The sequence below is a fragment of the Octopus sinensis genome, linkage group LG20, assembly GCF_006345805.1.
Source record: "Octopus sinensis linkage group LG20, ASM634580v1, whole genome shotgun sequence".
Classification (NCBI taxonomy): Eukaryota; Metazoa; Mollusca; class Cephalopoda; order Octopoda; family Octopodidae; genus Octopus; species Octopus sinensis.
Window position 1 is genome coordinate 26,739,753 of NC_043016.1, and position 25,275 is coordinate 26,765,027.

Here is a 25,275-nt window from a genome sequence, read left to right on the forward strand (position 1 = left end):
TTGGTATTTTTAAGTTTGTCATTACAGTTGTTTAAATGATCCTAACAAATCAAACCATATCCTCAGATGAAGTTATTGAAATATTTTCATATCTATCTTGTGTGTGTGTGTGTGTGTGTGTTTGTGCGTGCGTGCATTTATATGTGTATGTGTGTGCATTTATATGTGTATATGTATACTCTTTTACTTGTTTCAGTCATATGACTGTGGCCATGCTGGAGCACCGCCTTTAGTCAAGCAAATCGACCCCATTACTTATTCTTTGTAAGCCTAGTACTTATTCTATCGGTCTCTTTTGCAGAACCGCTAAGTTACGTGGATGTAAATAAATAAATAAATACATACATACATACATACACACATACACACACACACACACACACACACACACACACACACACATTGTTTACTCTTTAACTAATAAACCCGTGCTTTGAATTCAACACTGGAAACTTTCAAGACAGCTACATTTGATCCTTGTGCTGTATGCTCTTACTGACTTTTTTGTTTTATCACATATCTTGGTAAAAATACTCAGCTAGAACTCAAATTAACAGCCAGAGTACTAACAACAAATAAACAACCATCATCATCATTACCACTATTTTACATTGAAAATATTAACAGTTAACACTAATGTATATATTCTTAGTATGTTACGGAAGATTCAGCTATGAATATCTGACCACTGTTGGTTTTGTGTCTCCAGTGATCATAACGCCAATGTAAGGAGTCTTTGAGACAACACAATATTTCGACCTTATTGAGTATCTTGTCACTCAAAGCTACCCTGGCCTGGTGAATCTAGCAAGAGTACAGTATCTAAGGCAGCAGGCTGGCAGAAACATTAGCATTCCGGGTGAAATGCTTAGCGGTATTTCGTCTGCTGTTACGTTCTGAGTTCAAATTCTGCCGAGGTCGACTTTGCCTTTCATCCTTTCGGGGTCAATAAAATAAGTACCAGTTGCACACTGGGATCGATGTAATCGACTTAATCCATTTGTCCTTGTTTGTCACCTTTATGTTTAGCCCCTTCTGGACAATAAAGAAATAAGAGTACAGTATCTTATTTATAGAAATCAGCAAAAAAAAAAAAAAGAATGAGACAACACCCATTGCCTAAATGGAGATGTTCTGTACTGATGAGAAACAACAGCATTCATATTCACATTCAAATTTGCCAGAACATTTTTGAGAATAAATAGATGTGTTATTGTTTGGATTGTTACTGCTTTGCATACTCTTCATATATTATTGGTTGTTTGGCAAAAATCAGCATGCCTCAGCAATTTCTGTAAGCTAGAGTCTCTTGTTGTTTATAGTGCTCTGTATTATAAACTAGAGCCTGTGTTGATTTCTGTAAACAAGAGCTTGTACTCTCTTGTTAGATTCATTGAACCAGGGTAGCTTTGACTGAGGAAACATAGAACGGGATTGAAACACCATCTCAAAGTTCTCTTACATTAATGAATCACACATCATCTTTCAGAGGTTCTCCAATGACAAAATACAACAATGATCTGATATTCATCTTCAAATTTATCTGAATGTATTAAGAATGAATAGATATGTTATTGTTAACTGCTAACATTTTCAATGTAAAATGTTATTGAGACATTATATACAACACTTTAAGATTAAAATTGACAACAGGTTTGCAAACAGGGCCATTGCTTGCTGGATTACTTCATTATCAATTAAAGTATAGGGTGACTGTCAGAGCTTCTCTATAAAACAAAGTATTTGAATCTATTTTTTTACTATTTTTTTTATTTCTATAAGTTCATTTGTTGATTAGTGCAATAAAACAGCAGATTAAACTTCATATATATATTTATATATATATATATATATATATATATATATATGTTTGTATATGTGTATATATATATATATATATATATAGGTGCAGAAGTGGGTGTGTGGTAAGAAGTTTGCTTCCCAACCACATGGCTCTGGGTTCAGTCCCACTGCGTGGCACCTTGGGCAAGTGCTTCGGGCCGACCAAAGCCTTGTGAGTGGATTTAGTAGATGGAAACTGAAATATATATGTATGTATATGTCTGCGTCTATGTTTGTGTCCCCCTGGGGTCGATTTGCTCGACTAAAGGTGGTGCTCCTGCATGGCCACAGTCAAATGACTGAAAAGAATAAAAGAAAATATACGGCTGCGTGGTAAGTAGCTTGTTTACCGACCACATGGTTCTGGGTTCAGTCCCACTGCATGGCACCTTGGGCAAGTGTCTTCTACAATAGCCTTGGGTCGACCAAAGGCTTGTGAGTGGATTTGGTAGACGGAAACTGAAAGAAGCCTGTCGTATATATATATGTGTATGTGTATGTGTTTGTCCCCCTAGCATTGCTTGACAACCGATGCTGGTGTGTTTATGTCCCCGTTACTTAGCGGTTCAGCAAAAAGAGACCGATAGAATAAGTACTGGGCTTACAAAAGAATAAGTCCCTGGGTTGAGTTGCTCGATTAAAGGCGGTGCTCCAGCATGGCCGCAGTCAAATGACTGAAACAAGAGAAAGAGAAAGAGATAGCTGGATATATGAGGGGTTACTGAAAAGTTCCTGGCTTTGGGTCAAAGAAAATACATGAGGATCAGTTGATTATGATTTTATTCTGCATATTATTCCCCTCTCAGGAAAACTGAAGGACTGCTGCAATATGTGTATGAATCTAGGCCCTGTTAAAGAACTCAGAAGATTGGACCCCTGACTATGCCTTTCATGATACACTTAAAGCCAGGAATTTTTCAGCACCCACTTGTATTTTCCTTTTTTTCCTCAAATTGGTGTATATAGAGTTTAATATATTGCTCTCCACTCCCATTAAATGAAGGGCTTCTTCATTCTTCTATCTTGAAATTTGCTTGGTGATTTTACTAGTGTTAGTGGTACAAAAAAAAATAAGTACCCACTACACACTGTTAGGCATTTGATGTTAAGACAGGCATTCAACCTTAGAAAATATGCCAAAACTGACAATGGAGCTCAGTCCATCCCATGTGTGCATGCAACATGGATGTTAAATGATGATAGTGATGATGATGATCTCTCTTCCGCCTCCCTACCCCCTCTCTCCTCTCGATATATATATATATATGATATATATATATATATAATATATATATATATATATATATATATATATATATACGTTTGGATGGTGCTTTTTACGTGACTCCGGCACAGGAATTCCCAGCCAATGCACTATATTCTTGTGCCAGTGGCACATAAAAGGCACCATCCGAACGTGGCCGATGCCAGCGCCACCTTGACTGGCTTCCGTGCAGGTGGCATGTAAAAAGCACCAACCGATCGTCACCGTTGCCAGCCTCGCCTGGCACCTGTGCTGGTGGTACATAAAAAGCACCCACTACACTCACAGAGTGGTTGGCGTTAGGAATGGCATCCAGCTGTAGAAACACTGCCAGATCAGACTGGAGCCTGGTGCAGCCTTCTGGCTTCCCAGACCCTGGTTGAACCGTCCAACCCATGCTAGCATGGAAAATGGACGTTAAACGATGATGATGATGATGATGATGATATATCATATGTAGATTATCTCTACAGATTTTCTATAGAAATTATAGTCAGCACTGATTTATTATAATGTTTCATATGCAAATATGTATACACAAACAATGCAATCAAAGATAGAAAAATAAGTAATGGATGTAATATGCAGGCACGATCCCAGGAATTTTTTGAAGGAAAGGCACAAGGCCAGAAGGGAATACGATTCCAGGAGAAAAGGGCATTATAACATTATTTAGAAGGGTGCACTTCTTTTCTTGTGTGGGGCACATAGCCCTCAGTCCCCTACCTACTCCTTGGGTCCATCCAATATGCATATGATTTAGGAGTTCTTGCTCCTTCTTTAGCACCACATCCAACCCATTAACTATCCATGAACTCATTGCTTAAATAGCCACTAAATATAGCAGTGTAACATTATTGGATTTACCAATTTTGCATGTTAAACACATTTCTGGCAGCTGGTACATACTTATTAATTACTTGTAGGGACACTGTATTTTGTTGTGCAACCAGTTTTCTTTCCACTTACACTCTACATCTGATTCCTTTTATAACCAGTTTTCCTCTCAGTTCATTTGTGTTCTATTGTTCATACACACTAACATTACACATCCAACAGAGCATACTCACCTCATTTCTTTCCAGCTTTTCGCATATCATTTGCATCCAGTGACCGTGTTTCTTTACTATGCAACATAACACTTTATACACAAATGTCATGCAATCTACCTTTCACTCAGAAAATGAATCCTTTTCTTGGTGGCAGAAGTAATAACTCTCAAAATTATTTCCATTTCCCATTCTTAATCTATTTATCATACTTTTGGAGCTCCCACATCCAATATTAATTAGGTCCCCTATGTAGCAGAAGTTAACATCAACTTCTATGAAACCCTATTTTTGAAAGGATTTATTTCATAGATTCTCAACATCTTCCAGGTGCAGGCATGGCTGTGTGGTAAGAAGCTTGCTTCCCAACCACATGGTTCCGGGTTCAGTCCAACTGCATGGCATCTTGGGCAAATGTATTCTACTGTAGCCTCAGGCCAACTAAAGCCTTATGAGTGGATTTGGTAGATGGAAACTGAAAGAAGCTTGTGGTATATATATATATGCATATACTTATGTGTTTGTGTCTGTTTGTCCCTCCTTCCACCATCGTTTGACAACTGATGTTGGTGTGTTTATGTCCCTGTAACTTAGTGGTTCAACACATAGAATAAGCAATATTCTATCAACCGATAGAATAAGCACCAAGCTTACAAAGAATAAGTCCAGGGGTCGATTTCTCCAACTAAAAAGCAGTGCTGCAGCATGGCCACAGTCAAATGGCTGAAACAAATAAAAGAATATACAAAGTCTTCCCTCACTGTCAGCTTGCCTATGACTTCACTATACCATTTTTGTTCATCCACAATCTATTGAGTATGCTATATGGAAATTCCTGTCTATATTTTGCATATTGAACATAGCCAATTTCCAGATGATAGCATGTGAACTAAAACTCTTGGGTTTATAGGTTTACTTTAAAGCCTTCCAATTCTAGGCTATTTGGAAATTTCTTCACTAAGACTTTCACAGATTCAGCTATGAGAACTAGATTATTGACATAGAAGTTCTATAGACAGCTGGACTTAAGCTCCTCCCTTGTGTCCTGGAATACTGTAATAAATAAGCAGAAGAGAGTCTGAGAATTAGTGAGATAATGGCTGATGTGCCAGAAGTGAAGGAGGAATAGATGTCAGGGAACAAAGTGGGGTATTCAAGTAACCTCCTTTTTTTGGATAAGCAGCTGTTGAGAACAGATACATAGACAGGGTCTGGGTGTATACTATATTCTGGCCACCAGGCAGGGTATAGAAAGTGTCTTGGGGTCGCACAAGTTCCTGTTGAGTTTGAGTTGTTTCTTTTAGGAGTTGGTTGCCAACTCAAGGCAGGAGACCTTTTTACCATTTTTCATTCTTTGAAATTGGGCCATGATGACACTCACCCATATGCTAAATTCCTTGCTTAGCTTGTTGCTAATTTTCACCTTGATGACAGCATTTCTATACATGGTTTGCACTGTTCTCAAAAGCAATTCATTTAAACAAGTTTTTAGATACTCACCACTACAGAATGTAGTATTCTGTTAAAAACCATTGCCAGATCAACAAGCTCAATCATGGAATTGTGTTTACAAGTATTTCTATTCACAAAATAAATTTATAGACATTTTTTTTTTTTTATGAGAGAAATCAATACCTGATGTAGAGTAAATTTATTTCATATCAATTTATGGCTCAGGCCATTTTACATCTCATTACTCAGAGCTTTATGCTCAGAAGCAATCCTCAGGCATGAATATTAGTGGTGGGCACTCTAGTATATGTTGATGATACAGAAGGAACATGATGACTTGTTACAGGCTTCTTGTTTAATTTCATTCAGTTTATGAATTGGTAAACTTTACATAAAGTGGCAATCTGTGTAATCCAATGATTAATTCAATTCAGGTGTTTCTCTTATGATCACAAAGGTAAAATGTATTTTCATGATGACATTTAGATAACAATTCCTGATTTGAATGTTTGCCAAGCTGTCTGTAGTAACTGAAGGAGAAAATCATTTTAAATCTCATGGGCTATTTTATCCAACAACAAACGCCATTAATGGAGGAACATCTTGCGAGACCTGTACCAAGAAAATATTCCAAGTGTTTACTAAAACAAACATTTTAAACAAGAAATTCAAATCAGTTTCATATGGATATTGTGTGTGAGTGAGTGAGTGTGTGTGTACGTGTGTGTGTTCGTGCGTGCATGTATATGCATATTTATGTACATGTGTGTGAATGAAAGTATTTGTGAATACATGTGCAGGTACATGTATGTATGCATTTGTGTACATATATATAAATGTGTATGCCTGTATGTATTTATGTTGAGAGTGTTGCTTAGTGAATACTGAAAAGGCTATGTGTGACTGAATGGCTTAAGACTGCTGTTCAAGTTCACCATGGAAGATGAAGTTAGAATTGATTGATTTAGATTACAGCTATGTGTTCACTAGTGTGTTGATCTATCTACTTATGTATAAAAGAGAGAGTGTGGATATGTGCCTAGATTTTATTTCAGAATCTGTCAATGTCCTACATAAAATATTTGATACCTAAAAGCACTGTTTGGAGTTAGAGTGGAAAATATTTTTAATATAAAGGGTCAATTAAAGAAGATAAGATCCTTTAGTGAGAGAAAAATAAAGAATCTTTATTTATAAAAGTTCATAGGTTTTCAACTTATAGTAAATTACTGTTTTGGATTTAGGCCTTCTTTTCCTATAGGTTTTTAGAGACATTGGTAGAAGACAATTTAATTTCAAATTTGAATATGTGTGAAATTTTATCCCTGGTGAAAGGGTTTTCCAGCACAAGTCTAGAGACTAAATGCATGAAATCCCAGTGTCATTTGAAAAGTGGTCTTGATTGATATGTGGAAAGGGAACAAGTAGGAACTCAAACAGTGCACTGGCTATAAATAATGAATACATGGTGTGATGGGAATTCTGGTAGACTGAGAACATTAACTCTAGATGTGTCAGATGTACTGGTATAGTTAGCAGTGAAAATGCCTGTGTACTGCACAGATGTCTCACTGGAGATAGTTGATAGTTTCTGTTATCCTGGGATCTATTTTGTAGCTAGGGTAAGAAAGAAAGGAAGTTCAATAACATCTGACAATATGTTTGTCTCTTAGTGAAAATGGTGATATACAAAATAATGACTACAATACTACATAGTAATTACATTTAGATATCAATATTGATGAACCAATGGCAGTTTTGAAACATGAAATGACATTATAAGAAAAAATCCCTGTGGCAATTAAGGTAGCTGCTGGATGATATGTGTCACAATTTATTGCTTCTTCACAACTGTAGCAACAAAAAGAGTAACTCTATTCCAATTAGATACATCAGCTAAATTTCTTTTAATTACAATGATACTGTTTTAAAGAAAAAGAAAGGACATATTGGTTAATATAGCCAAAATATATGAAAACAAAAAGGACCTGGGATCACTTTTTATCTTGAATCAGAGTTGACCTGTGGCTAAACGACAGTAACATGGAAGATCTATGGATGCTAAAGGAAAATGAGGAGAATATAAACTGCTGGAAATATACTAATATAAATGAATAATGAAGCAAAAGTTAAAAGAGTAGCAGATTAAAGATACCAGATTTGACATGTGGTGTGAATGAATGATAAATACTGAATGAAGAAATGTAGTATTCTACTTGCAGTAGAACAAGATGTAGTGGAGTCAGATGTTGGAATGTTGGGCCTCACAGATGAGATGAAATCTTATTGTGAAAAATTGTGATATACTAATTAATGTCACTGCAAAACATTTATGGTACCTAGAAATAGCAAGAACATCTACATTTATTATTGGTGTTTGGTTAAAAAAAACACTCTTAAATGAATTGCAGATAAATGAATAATAATAACATATTGAGAAAAATACATTTTCTTCTGAGACCCCAAGTTGTCCTGAGCATTGTGGATGGTCATTGGGATGTGCTTTTGTGTCCCAAGCAGAATCTTTAACTGGTCACTGCTTTGTGTCATCACAGATCAATTCATGATAACCATAATATGCTTCACAATTAGCAGGCTATGTTATCCCAGATAAGTGATAAATGAATCAGTGATAAATGAGGGTAGTTGAAGTAAATTGAGTCTATTCACCTCCAAGTCCATGATTAAAGCTAAAGTTAATTTTCAGAGATTTTACAAAATGAAACAGTTTTTCAGTAATAGCATCTTTTGTTGGCCACAAAAAGTAGCATGAAGAAAACATCATACAGGTGATAGAAAATCCATGTACATAAACACATTCTGATGCCAATCCTACATGTAAATGGCAGGCTCTCAATAAAACTTCATCTTCACCTAGCTCTCTTATTGTCCGCTGACTAACAGACATTACTGGAGATGGCTTTTCTGCCCCTATAACTCGACCATTGATGGTTGGGTTGCCTCTTTGCAATCCACTGTAAATTCAATTTTTACATCTGTTTAACATGCATATATATCGACAATGTTGGATGGACCAGACTTTCCATCCTCCAACAGGGTGTGTGAAAATCTTGCTTCACACTGCAGGATTTGTAGGATTGTCAGTTTAGTCTCTGATGATCTAGCAAAAATCAGTACATTATACTGGGGCACATGTTACCGGAAGCAGTCACAAGTGAACTATTGTACTGAATGCCAGTATGCAAACATTCTAAAATGAACTGAAATTTGCATTTTAGTAGGAGGAAGAAAACAAAAATCTAGCAACAGCTATTACCAACACAAAGAAAAAGGGAGGTAATTTCAAGACATTTCACTTGCTATTCATCATAGCAGTTGCTATACTATAGCCATTAAGGATTTGTCAACTTTTACTAATAATCAGCTCATAACTACCTGAAAAAAAAATTGTGCATTCTAAAATTAAAGAGATTTCTTGAAAGTTCTTGAACTGATTTCAAACGTTTATATTTCACCTTTAAGAGATATCTGTTTATTTATCTACCCTGGCTCAGACTTGTGAGAGAAAAGGAATGAGTATCGTTCTAAATAGTAATAGTGACATAGTAAGTGCAGACATTGGTGTGTGGTAAAAAAAGTTGGCTTCTTAATCTCACCTGCTTCTGAGTTTGAACCCACTACATTGAGTCAACCAATGGCTTGTGAATAGAATAGTGTAGATAAATGTTGTGAGAAAACCTCTCTCTCAGTCACACACACACACACACTCTCTCTCTCTCTCTCTCTCTCTCATATATATATATATATATACACACACATATATAAATAGTTAGCTTAATAGATGATTGATAGATAGATGCTTCTTTTGATAACAATAACTGGATGATAATATTAAGCAAATACAGAATTTTGGACCCATTATCTTTCATATAACTCATTTTGATAGCATTAGAAACACTGAGTACTATTATGACAACTTACTGATTTCCTAAACTATACATATATAAATATCCTCTATTTACCTAATATCGAAGTCTCATTCTTTTGCTGCCATTTTATTATTATTAATATGTATACATATGTATTGCCACATGGAAGCAATATAGCCAATACTAGTGTCGTGTAACTAGCATCCATGTTGGTAGCATGTAAAATGCACATTTCGAGCATTGGCCCTCATGGAGGCAATGACAAATGACCAAAACCATTGGCAATATGCTGTGCTTGAGAAGAAGACCTATAAAGATAAGTGAAATCATGATTGTGGAAGATACTGACTTACGTGCTGGTGGCACGTAAAAGCACCCATTGCACTCTCAGAGTGGTTGGAGATAGGAAGGGCATCCAGGTGTAGAAACCATTCAAATCAGACTGGAGTTTGATGCAACCCCTCAGCTTACCAGCCCTGGTAAAACCATCCGACCCATGCCAGCATGGACAATGGATTTTAAATGATGATGATGATAATGATATATATATATACCTTTATATGTGTGTGTGTATATCATCATGATCATCATCATCATCTTTTAACGTCCACTTTCCATGCTGGCATGGGTTGGACGATTTCACTGAGGTCTGGCGAACCAGATGGCTGCACCAGTCTCCAATCTGATCTGGCAGAGTTTCTACAGCTGGATGCCCTGCTTAATGCTAAGCACTCCGAGAGTGTAGTGGGTGCTTTTACGTGCCACTGGTTGAGGGCCAGTCAGGTGGTACTGGCAACTCCATGCTCAAATGGTGTTTTTTACATGCCACCTGCACAGGCCCTCGTTTGAATGTTGATTTTCACATACCACCGGCACAAGTGCCAGTAAGGCGACACTGGTAAAAATCACGCTCAAATGGTGTTCGTACACGTGTCATACAATCTACCTTTTACTCTGAGCAAGAGGCCCTTTGTCACCAGCAGACATAAGAGCTCTCTGAACTTTGTTCGGGCTATTCTTATTCTAGCAGTTACACTTTCAGTGCACCCACCCCGCTACTGACTTGGTCACCTAGGTAACAGAAGCTATCAACTACTTCTATACCTATATATATATATGTAAACTAACATCTGTTTTTTTTTTTAAATAATTGCTGAAAAGTGTATAAAAATACAAATAAGATGATAATTTATTTTTGAACGCAGAGACGCTGTTAGAACAGTAAGAACATTGGGTTCTTACAAAGCAGAAAAATTTGTCAACAACCAGCCATTGAACTCAAACACATATCTTTTGATGCTTTTTTTGAAGCTTTACCATTAAGCTAAACTGCTCGCTGACATATCAATCTGTTTTTTAGACACTTTTAAAGTTATATGTGCAACCATGTGTATAAATAGAAACAAACTAACTAAAGGTTGTCAGCATTAGGAAGGGCATTCAGCCATAGAAACCATACCACAACAGACAATTGGAGTTTGGACAGCATCCCAGCTGGTCAGTTCCTGTCAAACCATCCAACCCATGCCAGCATGGAAAATAAACATTAGATGATGATGTGTGTGTGTGCGTGTGTGTTCATAAACATAAATACACAAATATTCATTAGCAACTCCCCCTCATCTCATCACCAGCATCAGCTGCAGTACCACCAGCAGCAGTACCACCACCATCACCATCATCATCATCATCCTCTTTAGCCTATCTGATTAACAAAGTTTACTAACAAACTAACCTTACTTGTACAGTGCCCCTGTTTCCCCCCTGTCATTAGCTTAATGTTTTCTGCCCCACTGAACTAACAAATTATGTACTTTATCTACTTCTTATCATCTTCCTAGATCTCATCCAATCCTACTCCTGCTACTATTTGGCAGTTCATTCATTTTTTTTTTTTTTCTCCCACTGCATTCTACTGGAACTCCTCTTCTGTAAAGATTTTTTTTAACAGGAATTCAAACTGAAGATAAGTTGAAGTAACCTAACCAGAACCTGCAAAGATAATAAAAGCTATAAAATAAAATTTTTTTAAATTACTTTTCTTTTTTAATTGGAAATACCAGAATGTTTGTTAGCATTTTCCTAATCAGTAAAATAACTGTCCTGATTTAATCTACCCAAATGCACACACCTGAGGCAGACCAAACTCATACCTGACCTGACATGACATGTTGTCATTGATCACTGCTACATTGTAATAAAAATATTTAATCAATGATGCATTGTCATGATGAATCCTACCTAAAACTGATTCCATTCTTCAGAGTTTGCAGCTTAACTTTCTACCTTACGTCTGGCCGTTTCATCTTCTTAATTCTTGTAGTCTTCATTCCAAGGACTTTTATATTCTGAAACTTTCCAATCTTGCGTTTCACTGTTTCCTGGGAAAACAAGAGGTTTTGAAACATTTAGAAGGTATGCTTAGAGAAAACATTTGCCTTTGATTATGTTTGTATACATTCTTTTACTAGTTTTGGTTAATAGGCTGTGGCCATGCTGGGGCACTTACTTCAAAGGTTTCAGTTGACCATATTACTGTCAGTATTTGCTTCATCAAATTAGTTTGTTACTAAAATTACTCATTTAATTTATTTTGTGCATCATTAGTGTTAATTTATCATTTGTTTTCAGTGAGTTTGCAATTTGTTTCATAAGAATTTTGAAATCATTTTAAAGATCATTTCAGTTGAAAATCAAAGATATCTTCACTGAAAGAAGGAAAGATATAATTTACTGAAAGAAGATAAGATGTGATTGTAAGGAGACTTGACAGTTATTTCTAGCATATTGAGTATATAGAAATACAGTTTTCAATAATTCGTTCACATACATATACTAGGCAAAACAGCACAGTTGTTTTTCTCTCTCTCTAAAAACAATTTCATTTTCTGTCATAAAAATTAATTTTTCCCTTTTAATCAAATGCTAAAATAGTGGAGTTCTTTTTCTGTTTTTGTGGGTATACATACATACACAGAAATTTGTTTTATAAAATCACCATTGGCTTCAACCGCAGCCTCCAGACGACTTTGGAATCTCCTGTAACTCTTCTGGACAGTCCCCTTGTTTAAGTTAGTAAATGCTGCCTTAACACTTGGCTCCAGTTCATCTTTGGTGTTACAAGGAGTTTTGTTGGTCTCTCTCTCAACTGCATCCCACACACAATAATCAAGGGAGTTGTAGTCTGTGGAGTTAGGTGGCCAGATGTTAGGGGTGATGTGATTGCAGAAATTGTCTGACAGCCACGACTGGGTTCTCCTGCTTGTGTGGCATTATGCAGAGTTCCATTGCCAGATATAGGGGTCTTCCAGCAGCCACCTTCTTGACCCAGGCAACACTACCTCCTCCATGCACTTGATGTAAGCCTCTGTGTTGAACCTGAAGCCATGAAGAAAGATGAATGGAAGCATAACATCACCATCACTAGTGATCACTCCAATCACCATGATGTTGATTGGATGTTTGATCTTTATGTATTTGAATTCTCTACACTGTCCTCAGACTGACACCCAAACACTCTGAAATGTTTGTCTTGGATCTTCTGGCATGAATGTGAACCAGTACAGCATGTCATTTCCAAATTTCTGGCAGAGTGAATTGCGTCATAGTGCTGCTTTTCTCACAGACAGTGCCCAGCTGACCCTACTATACTGTGTAGTTGACAAAATCAAAAATAAACAATGAGCATGTGCAAAATTAAAGATAGAAAATGGCGACAATTTACCCATTGCACCCTGTATATATATGTATATACATACAGACTAGGCTTCCATGCAATTCTTATGTACCAAATTCACTCACAAGGAACTGATCTGGGACTATGGTAGAAAATACTTACTCAAATTGTTACACAGTGGGACTGAAACTGAAACCATGTGGTTGCAAAGCAAGCTTCTTAACCACACAGATATGTCTGCACCTGTTTTTCCTGCTTTCTTCCTCCCATTTGAAGCTTTATTCACTATTTCAACCCACTGCTTTTTCCGTACACCAATTAGTATCATAGATAATAAAGAGAATTTCATCTTACCATTTACTACTTTGAGAGTCTAGTATTAGTAAAACTTCAAAATAAACAGTCTTTGTTAGTAATAAGTATTGTATATGTGTATGTGTGTATAAACATAAATACACACATGCACATGCGCACACATAGATACTTGTATTTGTATATGTAAATGAGGAACGGCTTTCTATTAACCCCTTTTTTGAAAAAAAAAAAACCAACTGTTTTCAGCTTACATCTTTTACATCATGTTTTTTTTCTTATTTCATTTTTTAAAAACATATTTCTATAAGAGTTCCTTGCTAGGGCCATCTTGGCAGCATTTTAAGGCTCCTGGGAAAATCATTGCACTGGGCCTTCTAGTATTTATTGACAGTAAGCCACAACAGAATCAGACCCCTAGCCCATGAAACACCCAAACAACTGTCCAGTGTACCCATACCTAAAGAGAGCACTATTCTTTTCAGTTTGTTTGTAGCAGTAAAATTCCAATCCATTTCCTACTGTCTCATTCGGCTTGTGCATGTGTGTGTATGTAATGGCCATATGAAGGGCTATTATTGAATGAAGAATGAATTAGGAAGAAATTCTGGAAAAAATGAAGATTAAGGGAGCCATGCTGGAGCTACAAAAATCAGTTCCTTCAAGAGGAAATGCAAACCTTAAAAACACATGATAACTGGTGCATTATTTACATTTGACAGATATTTGTCCTTATCTTGTTTGTTGTTAACACAATGTTTCAGCTGATGTACCTTCCAGCCTTCTTCAGGTGTCTTGGGGAAATTTCGAACCTGGGTCCTCATTCCTAAGGTATTTTTCGATGTTGTTATTATTATTGTTGTTGTTTTTGTAGTTCAGGTCACTGCTTGGAATCGAACTCGGAATCTTGGGGTTAGTTGTCCGCGCTCTTAACCACTACACCATATGCCCATGGGCATATGGCATAGTGTAAATAATGTAAATAATGTAAATAATGTACATAACTCCTCATCTCTTAAATATAAAATTTCATGATAACTGGTTTCAAAATACAGCAATTAAATATAATAGCAAAAAACTTCCAATATATATATATATAAAGCAATTACACATGAAAATGAATGTTATTTTCCACAATGCTGTATAAACTAAAATGATTTGTGTTTTGTCATAATGAAAATCTGATGCATGGGCCAATATTCATTTCTTTTTCTTCTTCTTTTTCTTTTATTTGTTTCAGTCATAGGACTGTGATTATATTGAGATTATAGTCAAGCAAATCAACTCCATATTCTTTTTAGAATCTGGTGTTTATTCTATTAGTCTCATTTGCCTAACTGCTAAATCACAAGGATGTAAGCAAACCAACACATGGAGTGGGAGAGCAAACACACTCACATATACACACATGCATGCACACACACACACACATGCACACACACACACACACGCACGATACACACACACACACACACAGTCACACACACCACTCACAAAAATTGGTCATCCCTGGGGTATAAGTAGAAGACACTCTCCCCAAGGCATTGCATATTGGAACAAAATCCAAAAACATCTGGTTGCGAAACACACATATATAATGAGCTTCCATACAGTTTCTATAACCATATTCACTCACAAAACATTTGTCATCCCTGGCCTATAATTAGAAGACACTTGCCTCAGGCACTGCATATTAAGACAGGACCCAAGGCATGTGGTTACCAAGCACACTTCTTAACCACACAGGAATGCTTGTGTACATGTGTGTGGAAATTTGTATTTGGTATTTGTGAGTATCATAGTTCATAGGGATAAGTTTGAGAAAGTGACAAGTAATTTGGTTAAGATAATGAATTCAGATACATATAGGAAGCCTGATGACAGAAACAATTTACTCAGTGGGAAGTTCGAGAAAACAGCAAAAATTAGTTGCTCTAATTGACTCCAATTGTTGTCAGTCAAAATTTCATCAAGTAATTTAGCTAGCTGTCTACAACATAATTTTGAAAGCCATCTTCAACTCCCGCTTCATCCAGTCAGACCAGTTTTCAAGGTGTTGCTTACTGTCTGCTGGGGCCAAAATACTCAGGTGACTGGATTGATGCCACCCCTGTGACTAATGTTGGTGGCCTACTCAGCTTGGACGAATTTTGTGTCTCCATTGCCCTCAGAGTGGGAGCTGATCTGTTGTTGTGGCAGGCTCCTTGACTCCACAGGCCTCCATGGCCTTTCTTGCCAGAGTTGAACAGGCGGTTGGCTGTTTTGGTGCATCAGTCTTGCCATCATCCGTGGCAATACTGCAAGCATGTTGGCATGCCTCAATAGCCACCAGAGAGGTTTCCCAGTGCTCCCAACTTTTCAACCCAAGGTGGTGAATTTTGTGGGTTTTTCCTTTTTCTCTTTCCTTTCTCTCACTTTTTTCTTTTTTCTTTTTAATTTTTTCAATTGTGTTCTCTGTTTTGTCTAATTTTCTAATTTAATTTTGTAAAAGGGTAAACACTGTGAAGGCAATAAGAATTGTTGGAAACCAGAAAAAAAAATCATCATTTTCAATAAAAATTTATACAGAATGACTTGAAAAACATTAACAAATTAGACGAGACAAAGAAGAATGGCAAAATGGACAAAGTACAACATAAACAAAAATGATTTAAGCAAAAAAACTGACCCATCTTCAGACATCAACTGAACATCGTATGTAGGTTCAGACCCCAACTGATATGACTGCAATGTTTAGCAATCTTCAGAAATTAAGGCTAGAGGCTACTTGTGTTAAAGTTTATGAAACAAGTGAATGAAACACAAAAAAGGAATGTGAATGGTCTTTCTATTCCAACTGGACAAATAAGACATCTAACTTGCCCCTTACAGTTTAGACATGACAAAATTATGCAAAAGATAACACCAAGAGGAAATATAGAAATGCCTTTCAACTGGTAGAACAAACAATAGCAGTGAGAAGAAATTTCAGCTGGATAGTAGGACAGTAGAAGTGAGAAAAGCTTTAAAAATCATCCTAAAAATAAACGGAACAGATGGGTGAGACATGCTCTTTGACCTATCTACAAAGGCAGAAACCTCAAATGAGAACTGACTCAGACCATGACAACCTGTCTGACCACTATCGATATAAAAAGCAGACATAAAACAACACCTCTACCTTTGCCACAATTGCTGGTACCACCACTGCTACCACTGATGATATATCCTATGGTGATATTTATGTTTCAATAGATAGGGTGGTTGCTAGAAAAGAGGAAAATTCGTGAAATGTGAATTTATATTTTCACGAGATCTATTTGAAGTAAACGAAGTTTCAAAGTTGCAACAACAGTATCAAACTGATGCCTTGTGATAGTTGAAAAAAAGTTCAGTAATACAGTTAAATATTTAATCAGTCCCCCAGCTGGATTTTTTACTCTTGAAAAGAACAATAATTTGTCCCTGAAAGTCTGATAGCTGTTTCCTTTCACAGCTTTCTTCTATGATGTGGGGTTCACTTAGAAGCAAATGACATCAATGCTTGTTCTGATTATGTGCTCATTCGATAACAGAAATAACAAATCAGAAACCACCTATCACACAGTTTATTGATGATCTAATTAATGCTTGTTAGTTTTGCCTTCAAATTTTCTGCTTTTCTAGTGACCATCCTATATGTATCATCATCGTTTAACATCCGTTCTCCATGCTAGCATGGGTTGGACGGTTTGACCGGGGATCTGGGAAGCCAGAAGGCTGCACCAGGCTCCAGTCTTATCTGGCAATGTTTCTACAGCTGGATGCCCTTCCTAATGCCAACCACTCCGTGAGTGTAGTGGGTGCTTTTTACGTGCCACCTGCACAGGTGCCAGGCGAGGCTGGCAGCGGCCACGGTCGGATTGGTGTATTTTATGTGCCACCGGCACGGAAGCCAGTTGAGGCGGCGCTGGCATCGGCCACGAGTCGGATAGTGCTTTTTACGTACCACCAGACCAGGGATCCTGGCTGGTTCAATTCGATTTCGATTGCCATTCGATTTCGATATATATATATATATACAAAAACTGTCCGACAAATGGGAACGTGAAATTCTGAGTAACAGCTTTTGTTATATTTTTGCTGCTTTTAAATAAAGTATATATAGTATATATATATATACAGTCTCATTCCCGATTTCAAATTCCTCTGCCAAGTTTTCAGTTCGAAAATGAAATGATTTCAAGATAAGAAACTTTTTTAACTCAATTCAGCCCGTATTCTCACCAGTCATATTTCTATGCAATTTGATGCCCTCTAGTTGTTGCTTTGTTTATTATTTTCAGCCTCACCTCGCATTACATATTATGTATAATTCATTAGTTATTATTGTCCATCGATCAGCCCCACGTCTCGTTAAATATGGAATACATATTTATAATCTTACAGGTCTTTATTATTTTATATAAGTTTTTCCCCTCTAGGAGCGCTCGCATGGCTGGATAAAACTTTTCGCACGCAGGGTGCCCTGCCCTCCCACCCCCTCCACCGATACAGGAAGCCTTAAATTTTTCTCATCCTTGTTGTCTCCCATGTACACTTCAAAGTCTTATGCTGCCCCCACCGCAACAGGAAGTCCTAAATTTTCCCATCCTTGTTGTCTCCCATGTACACTTCGCATCCCTGTTGTCTCCCATGTACACTTCGCATCCCTGTTGTCTCCCATGCCCACTTCAAAGTCTTACGCCACCTGCTCCTCCTTCCATAAAAGGTAGTGGTCATTCATTGCAAGATATGTTTGGTGTAACGTACGCGGTTTGAACTTGAGTTTTATTGTTTGTCTATGAATACTGCCAAACGCGAGTTTTCTTTTCAGGTTCATGATGCTACTAGGTCTATTGCCTCCCACTTCCACAGGGTTGGCACCCTCAACGTTGGCACACTGAAAGGCAGATCTGGCGAGATCGTTGAATTGCTTGAACGGAGGTGTGTAGATATATGCTGTATTCAAGAGGTGAGGTGGAGAGGAGGTTCTGCTAGGTTCCTCACAGGTAAAGGACAGAGGTACAAGATTTTCTGGGCTGGGAATACTGAAGGGGTCGGGGGAGTGGGTATGCTTATTGCCGAAAAATGGGTAGATAAGGTAATCGAGGTAGTCAGAGTATGTGACAGAATACTGAAGATTAGATTAGTGCTCCATCATAGTTTAGCAACTATTATATCGGCCTATGCCCCTCAGCCAGGGTTACCCGATGGACAGAAAGACCGTTTTTATGACACCCTACTGCAGACCACCTCATTGACGAACGACAGGGACCTTCTCTTTGTGGCTGGTGACTTCAATGGGCATGTTGGACGATATGCTGAGAGCTTCTATGGCGTTCATGGAGGCTATGGTTATGATTCTCGCAATGAGGAGGGAACCAGGCTGCTGGAGTTCTGTGATGCAAATAGTCTTATGGTTTGCAACACTAACTTCAGGAAACCAACAAGCTGTTTGGGCCAGCATACTAGCCAAATCGACTACATCCTTGCCAGAAAAAGGGGAAGATGGCTGCTTATAAATGCCAAAACCTTCCCAGGCGAAGAATGTACCCCACAACATAGACTGGTAGTCAGTGACTTTAGGATCAGGACTAAGAGGACGACTAGAAGACGACCAACATGGAGAAGAAGGGTCTGGAAGCTTAGAGACCCTGCAAATGGACAGAGATTTAGAGACATGTTACTTGAAGCCTTTGACGAAATAGAAGGGGGTATAGCTACACATGGGGTAGAAGATAACTGGGTGCTTCTAAGGGACAACCTGCTGAAAGCCACTGACCAGATCTGTGGCTGGTGCAAAGTCCCCACAAGACCCAAAATAACGTGGTAGTGGAACAACACTGTTGACAGGGCTATTAGACAAAAGAAACAGGCTTGGAAGGACTGGAAGAACGGTGGTAGCAGGGAATTGTATCAGACAGCCAGAAGGGAAGCTAGGAGGCAGGTGTATTTAGCCAGAGGGGAAGCAGATAAGAAAAAATTTGCCAATGTCCTGCGCCATGAGGATGAAAGACTTGAGGTATTTCGTATAGCAAGACAGTGTGTGAGAGAAAATCGTGACGTGGTAGGAGAAAAATGTGTTCGCACGGATGACGGCTCACTTGCGCTAAATGAGGATGCAAAGAGAGAGGTTTGGAGACGCCACTGTGAAAGGTTGCTGAATGAGGAAAATGAATGGGATAAAGAGAGTCTACCGAATGTTGACCCAACAGAGGGACCAGCAATCTGAGTTGACAGTTCCTTAGTAGTTAAGGCAATTACAAGCATGAAGACAGGGAAAGCCCCCAGGCCCATCAGGAATTACTGCAGAGATGCTCAAAATATCTGGTAGTGTCGGCTATAGCCTAGTCACCCGTATAGTTAACCAGGTGATACACGAAGGAGTCATACCCAATGATTGGTGTAGCAGCATAATAGTCAACTGCTACAAAGGTAAAGGTGACGCCCTAGATACAAATAACTACAGGGGTATCAAGCTGCTGGATCAAGTAATGAAGGTTACGGAGAGGGTTATAGCCCAACTAATTAGAGAGAGAGTTAGCTTAGATCAGATGCAGTTTGGGTTCGTGCCAGGGAAAAGTACTATTGATGCTATTTTCCTGGTAAGACAGCTGCAGGAGAAATACCTAGCCAAAGACAAGCCCCTATACCTGGCTTTTTTTGATATGGAGAAAGCCTTCGACAGGGGTCCCCGATCCCTTATCTGGTGGTCAATGAGGAAACTAGGGATAGATGAATGGTTAGTGAGAGCTGTACAAGCCATGTACAGAGACGCTGCTAGTAAGGTGAGGGTTGGCATCGAGTACAGTGAAGAATTCAGGGTAGAGGTTGGGGTCCACCAAGGTTCAGTCCTCAGTCCCCTCCTATTTATCATAGTCCTCCAGGCAATAACGGAGGAATCAAGACAGGATGCCCCTGGGAGCTCCTCTATGCTGATGACCTTGCTCTAATTGCTGAGTCTCTATCAGAACTGGAGGAGAAGTTTCAGGTGTGGAAGCAAGGTTTAGAATCGAAGGGCCTTAGAATCAACCTAGCCAAAACCAAAGTCCTGATAAGTAGGAAGGTAGACCAATCACAAACGCCTTCAGGTAGATGGCCCTGCTCGATCTGTAGAAAAGGCATAGGTAGAAACTCTATAAGATGCACCAAATGTAAGCTATGAACACATAAGAGATGTAGTAATGTCAAAGGAAGACTGACTAGGAAAATAGTTTTTATCTGTGGCAGATGCTCAGGAGCAATAAACTCTGAAAATATGCAGAGACCAACTTCTACCACGTTCCAGGGAGAAAAACTAGAAGTAGTTGATAGCTTCCGCTACCTAGGTGACCAAGTCAGTAGCAGGGGCGGGTGTGCTGAAAGTGTAACTGCTAGAGTAAGAATAGCCTGGGCAAAGTTTAGAGAGTTCTTACCCCTGCTGGTGACAAAAGGCCTCTCGCTCAAAGTAAAAGGCAGGCTGTATGATGCATGTGTACGTACAGCCATGCTACATGGTAGTGAAACTTGGGCTGTGACTGCTGAGGATTTGTGTAAGCTCGCAAGAAATGAAGCTGGTATGCTCCATTGGATGTGTAATGTCAGTGTTCATAATCGACAGAGTGTAAGTACCTTGAGAGAAAAGTTGGACCTAAGAAGCATCAGTTGTTGTGTGCAAGAGAGACGATTGCGCTGGTATGGTCATGTGGCGAGAATGGATGAAGATAGGTGTGTGAAAAAGTGCCACACCCTAGCAGTTGAGGGAACCAGTGAAAACAGTCAAAATCAAAATCAAAATCAAAATCAAAATCAAACCAAATCATATCAGATATCAGAAAGCAGAACCAAAATTGAGGTCGATCAACATCAGTGGAAATTGCAGCTGTGGTTAAGTGAACCATCCGATCGTGGTCGTTGCCAGTGCCGCCCCGACTGGCCTCCGTGCCGGTGGCACATAAAAGCACCATCCCTTCGTGTCCGCTGCCAGCCTCGCCTGGCCCCCGTGTCGGTGGCACGTAAAAGCTCCATCCGTTCATGGCCGCTTGCCAGCTCTGTCTGGCACCTGTGCGGGTGGCATGTAAAAGCACCATCCGCTCGTGTCCATTGCCAGCCTCGCCAGGCCTCCATACCGGTGGCACGTAAAAGCACCATCCGCTCGTGTCCGTTGCCAGCCTCGCCTGGCCCCTGTGCCGGTGGCACGTAAAAGCACCATCCATTCGTGGTCGTTTGCCAGCTCTGTCTGGCACCTATGCGGGTGGCATGTAAAAAGCACCCACTACACTCACGGAGTGGTTGGCGTTAAGAAGAGCATCCAGCCGTAGAAACACTGCTAGATCTGACTGGGCCTGATGAAGCCTTCCGGCTTCACAGACCCCAGTTGAACCGTCCAACCCATGCTAGCATGGAAAACGGACGCTAAATGATGATGATGATGATGATGATTATATATATATATATATTATATATATATATATATATATATATATTATATATATATATATATACATATATGTGTGTGGTGTGACTGAAAAATCCCTTCCCTTTATCACCCTCACTAGCTGAATCAAAATTCACACCAGCAACTACCTTACCTACTAGCAATGAAGAAACCCACCTTTCTCCTACCTTAGCTCAAACACCAAATGAAAACAGCAGCCAAATCTCTGACAAATCACACTCTAGCACCTTAAAGTTTGTATTGGACAATTCCTAATATGTGAGAATATGTTTGCACCCAAGGCACGTATGATATGCCTGGACAGTAATGTTATATTTGTGATGTAAGTTGTTAGTGCATGTTATTTCTGCTTGTTTCTCCCTTTTCAGCTACTGTCACCAGGTAACTCTTTTTTGCTGGAGATGAAACGAAAAGTGTGTAGACTCTTTCTGCTTTATACAGTCTTTCAAACACCAAGATTTTTACAATGCTTCATAATGGTCATATGAGGTAACTGCTTACCCTGTGGTGCCAGGTTTGCAATCACAGAGCAGCAAAGAGACTCTTTGAGAAGATATGCCGATCCACTGGTCTGTAGACATGCCTTGGTATCTCTGTCCCTACTATGAACAACTAGCAAGGACAGGTGGAGTCCTGGCATAAATGACAACCCATCTAGGACGTTTTTCCAAATAGCTTCAAAATTGAATATTATATAACTTGACAATCCTCTTTCTGTGAAGAGATCATTGAAATTCAAACCAACAACTCAAATGAATTCGTTTTTGGGAATGCCTGAAGGAGATCAGTAGTATGGAAGAAGAGAAAAAATAAGAAGGTGCTACCAAAGCCAAGATACAAGCTGTTATTGTTCTTCACACATTATGGTGTCTCTGACATCTCTCTGCAATCAAACTGACTTCAATCATTTTGTACAAATATATTGCCTGTCTATTTTTAAAATAACACAAAATGAATGGAAAGACTGAAATAAGGGCAACGCAAAATTTTCTAAATGTTAACAACATTCTTCAGAATAATCAAAAATGGACTCTTTTAGTTGTTGTTGTTGCTAAGTCTCAGTTCAAGCCTGATTCAGCAGATCTAGTTTTAAAATGTTCTTGCTGAAACCATACCAGCTTTTCTCTTCAGACACAGGGCTTTGAGAATTACATTTTATCATCTGCTTTACTTCTTTTCTTATGACCTTAAGTTTAATTTGAAATGGATTTAGTTGTTATTATATTTAGGTCAAGTTTGTTAGCTTAATGTACATCAGTTTGAAGTGAAAAAAAACAAAGTTTTCTGTTGAAAAAATTCTATTGGGAAAATGCAAATCTCCTTGAATTCTAAGATATTTTCATTGAATAAATAATATTGATTGCAAAAGTATTCTTTCTTTTTAAAACTTGATATTTAAATTTTAGGTCAAAAGAATTATTCTTAAATTATTAAAATAAACTATAAAAAGAAATTTTATAATTATGTTATAAATATTATTAAGTCAATTTAAGGAGTTGGATTAGCCATATTGTAAAACTTTCAACAAAACGCCTTCTGGTATTCTTTATGGCCCCTATTTCTTGAATTTTAATTCACTCACCCTCTCCTACTTAAGTTTCTGGCTTTGTTTCTATACTAGAAGTGATAATCAAATCGATTTTGAACATAAAACAGATAATTTTATAAATATGTCACGCTGACCTATTTTCCTAAATTGTTCTCTTTTTCATTACTTGTATATGAGTTAAATAAATAAAAACTCGCATTTTTAAATGAATAGATAAATTAAGATAAACCTTTATTTATTTTTTCTTTTTTATTATGCTTTTTTTTTTTATTAACAACTGCTTTTTGATCACATTTAAAAAATTACACAACAGATTCTGACTACAGTGATATAGATATGAAACTGGCTTTTCAGTTCCTTATTGAAAGATAAACACACACATGTATATATCAGGCATGCACTATGAGTAAATACTCAGGGTAGGAAATAGGCATTAATATATTAATATCTAGGCTCTGCACTCAGATATTAATATACATAAATTTGTTGTAAAGTTACTGAATTTGTCAAGACTTCCCTACAACTCATCTTCATAACACACATCTCTCCTTCTCTGTTCTAACTACACCCACTATAATTATATGAGATTAGCTATAGTGCTCAACCACTATAATTATATGAGATCAGAACTGCACATATTTCGTTCTTCTTTTCTACTACAAGCTATCCTTCTATTTGGAACCGATTCCTTTGTCACCAACTTCCCATTCTCGACAATCATCCCCTACTATATATATGTATGCGTGTGCATATGTTTGTGTGTCTGTGTTTGTCCCCCCAACATCGCTTGACAACTGATGCTGGTGTGTTTATGTCCTAGTAACTTAGTGGTTCAGCAAAAGAGACTGACAGAATAAATACTAGGCTTACAAAGAATAAGTCCTGGGGTCGATTTGCTCGACTAAAGGTGGTGCTCCAGCATGGCCACAGTCAAATGACTGAAACAAGTAAAAGAGTATCTATTCGCTTATCCCTCGTTTAACATAGTGCCACCTCTCATCACCTCCCCTTTTCTGACCCCTTCACATCTTTTCCTTCCTCAAACTGATATTATCCACTGACCGCTCCACCCATGTTCACCATTCACTGCATTTACCTCTATCCTCATCTCTAACCATCTGTCACTCTCCTTTCACACACTTACAAACATAGCCACCTGGCTATCCATGATTCTCTATGCCTATCCTCTCTTTATAGGCACCTTCTTTATCCACTTCCTTGTACCTTGAGGGTACGCCTCGACACCTCATGTCTACCTTCTTTCTTTCCTACTGGGATAGCAATGTATCCCCTCTACAAAAAGACCTTTTTTCGTGTCCTTCTATCAAACTTTAATCCTAAAGCATTTAAACCAACCATATCCAGTCAAAATATTCCACCTGTTTCACATTCAAACTGGCCAGATGTGTCTTCTCACAGCCAATCCAAAAGGTACCTTGATACAAAACTAGTGTTTAGAAGTAGTAATATAACTTTTGTATATTTTTCTACCCTGCCAAGCCTGTTTATTACTCTCTCTCTCTCTCTCTCTCTCTCTCTCTCTCTCTCTCTCTCTCTCTTTGCCTCCTCATCTATCTATTTCTCACTCGACTTATTGCCCATCTCTTTGTGACTTATAGCCCACCATCTCCCAGCTCCCCACCACCTGTGCAGACTGCAGCATCTGCTTTGCTTCACTCTAACTCCTTCACCCTTCACTAACTTCACATATCAGAGGCTGCATTGGGTCACCCTCACCATCCACTGCCCAATACACTCTATCTTTGTCCTGCTGTACTACCGACCAGCATGTTTTCTCTTCTGG

The 25,275-nt window shown here is 38.3% G+C and overlaps 1 protein-coding gene across 1 annotated transcript in view; it reads right to left on the reverse strand.

Moving 5' to 3' along the window:
* Positions 1-5,787: 5,787 nt before the first annotated feature.
* The window catches only part of LOC115222451 (palmitoyltransferase ZDHHC5), a 150,420-nt gene continuing 130,932 nt past the window's right edge, over positions 5,788-25,275 (reverse strand). Inside the window, exons 10-11 of the mRNA XM_029792644.2 lie at positions 11,739-11,878; positions 5,788-6,219 (exon numbers count right to left, since the gene is read on the reverse strand). Of these exons, the coding sequence (XP_029648504.2) occupies positions 11,780-11,878 (99 nt within the window). The 3' untranslated portion in view covers positions 5,788-6,219; positions 11,739-11,779. The remainder of the gene's footprint in view (positions 6,220-11,738; positions 11,879-25,275) is intronic.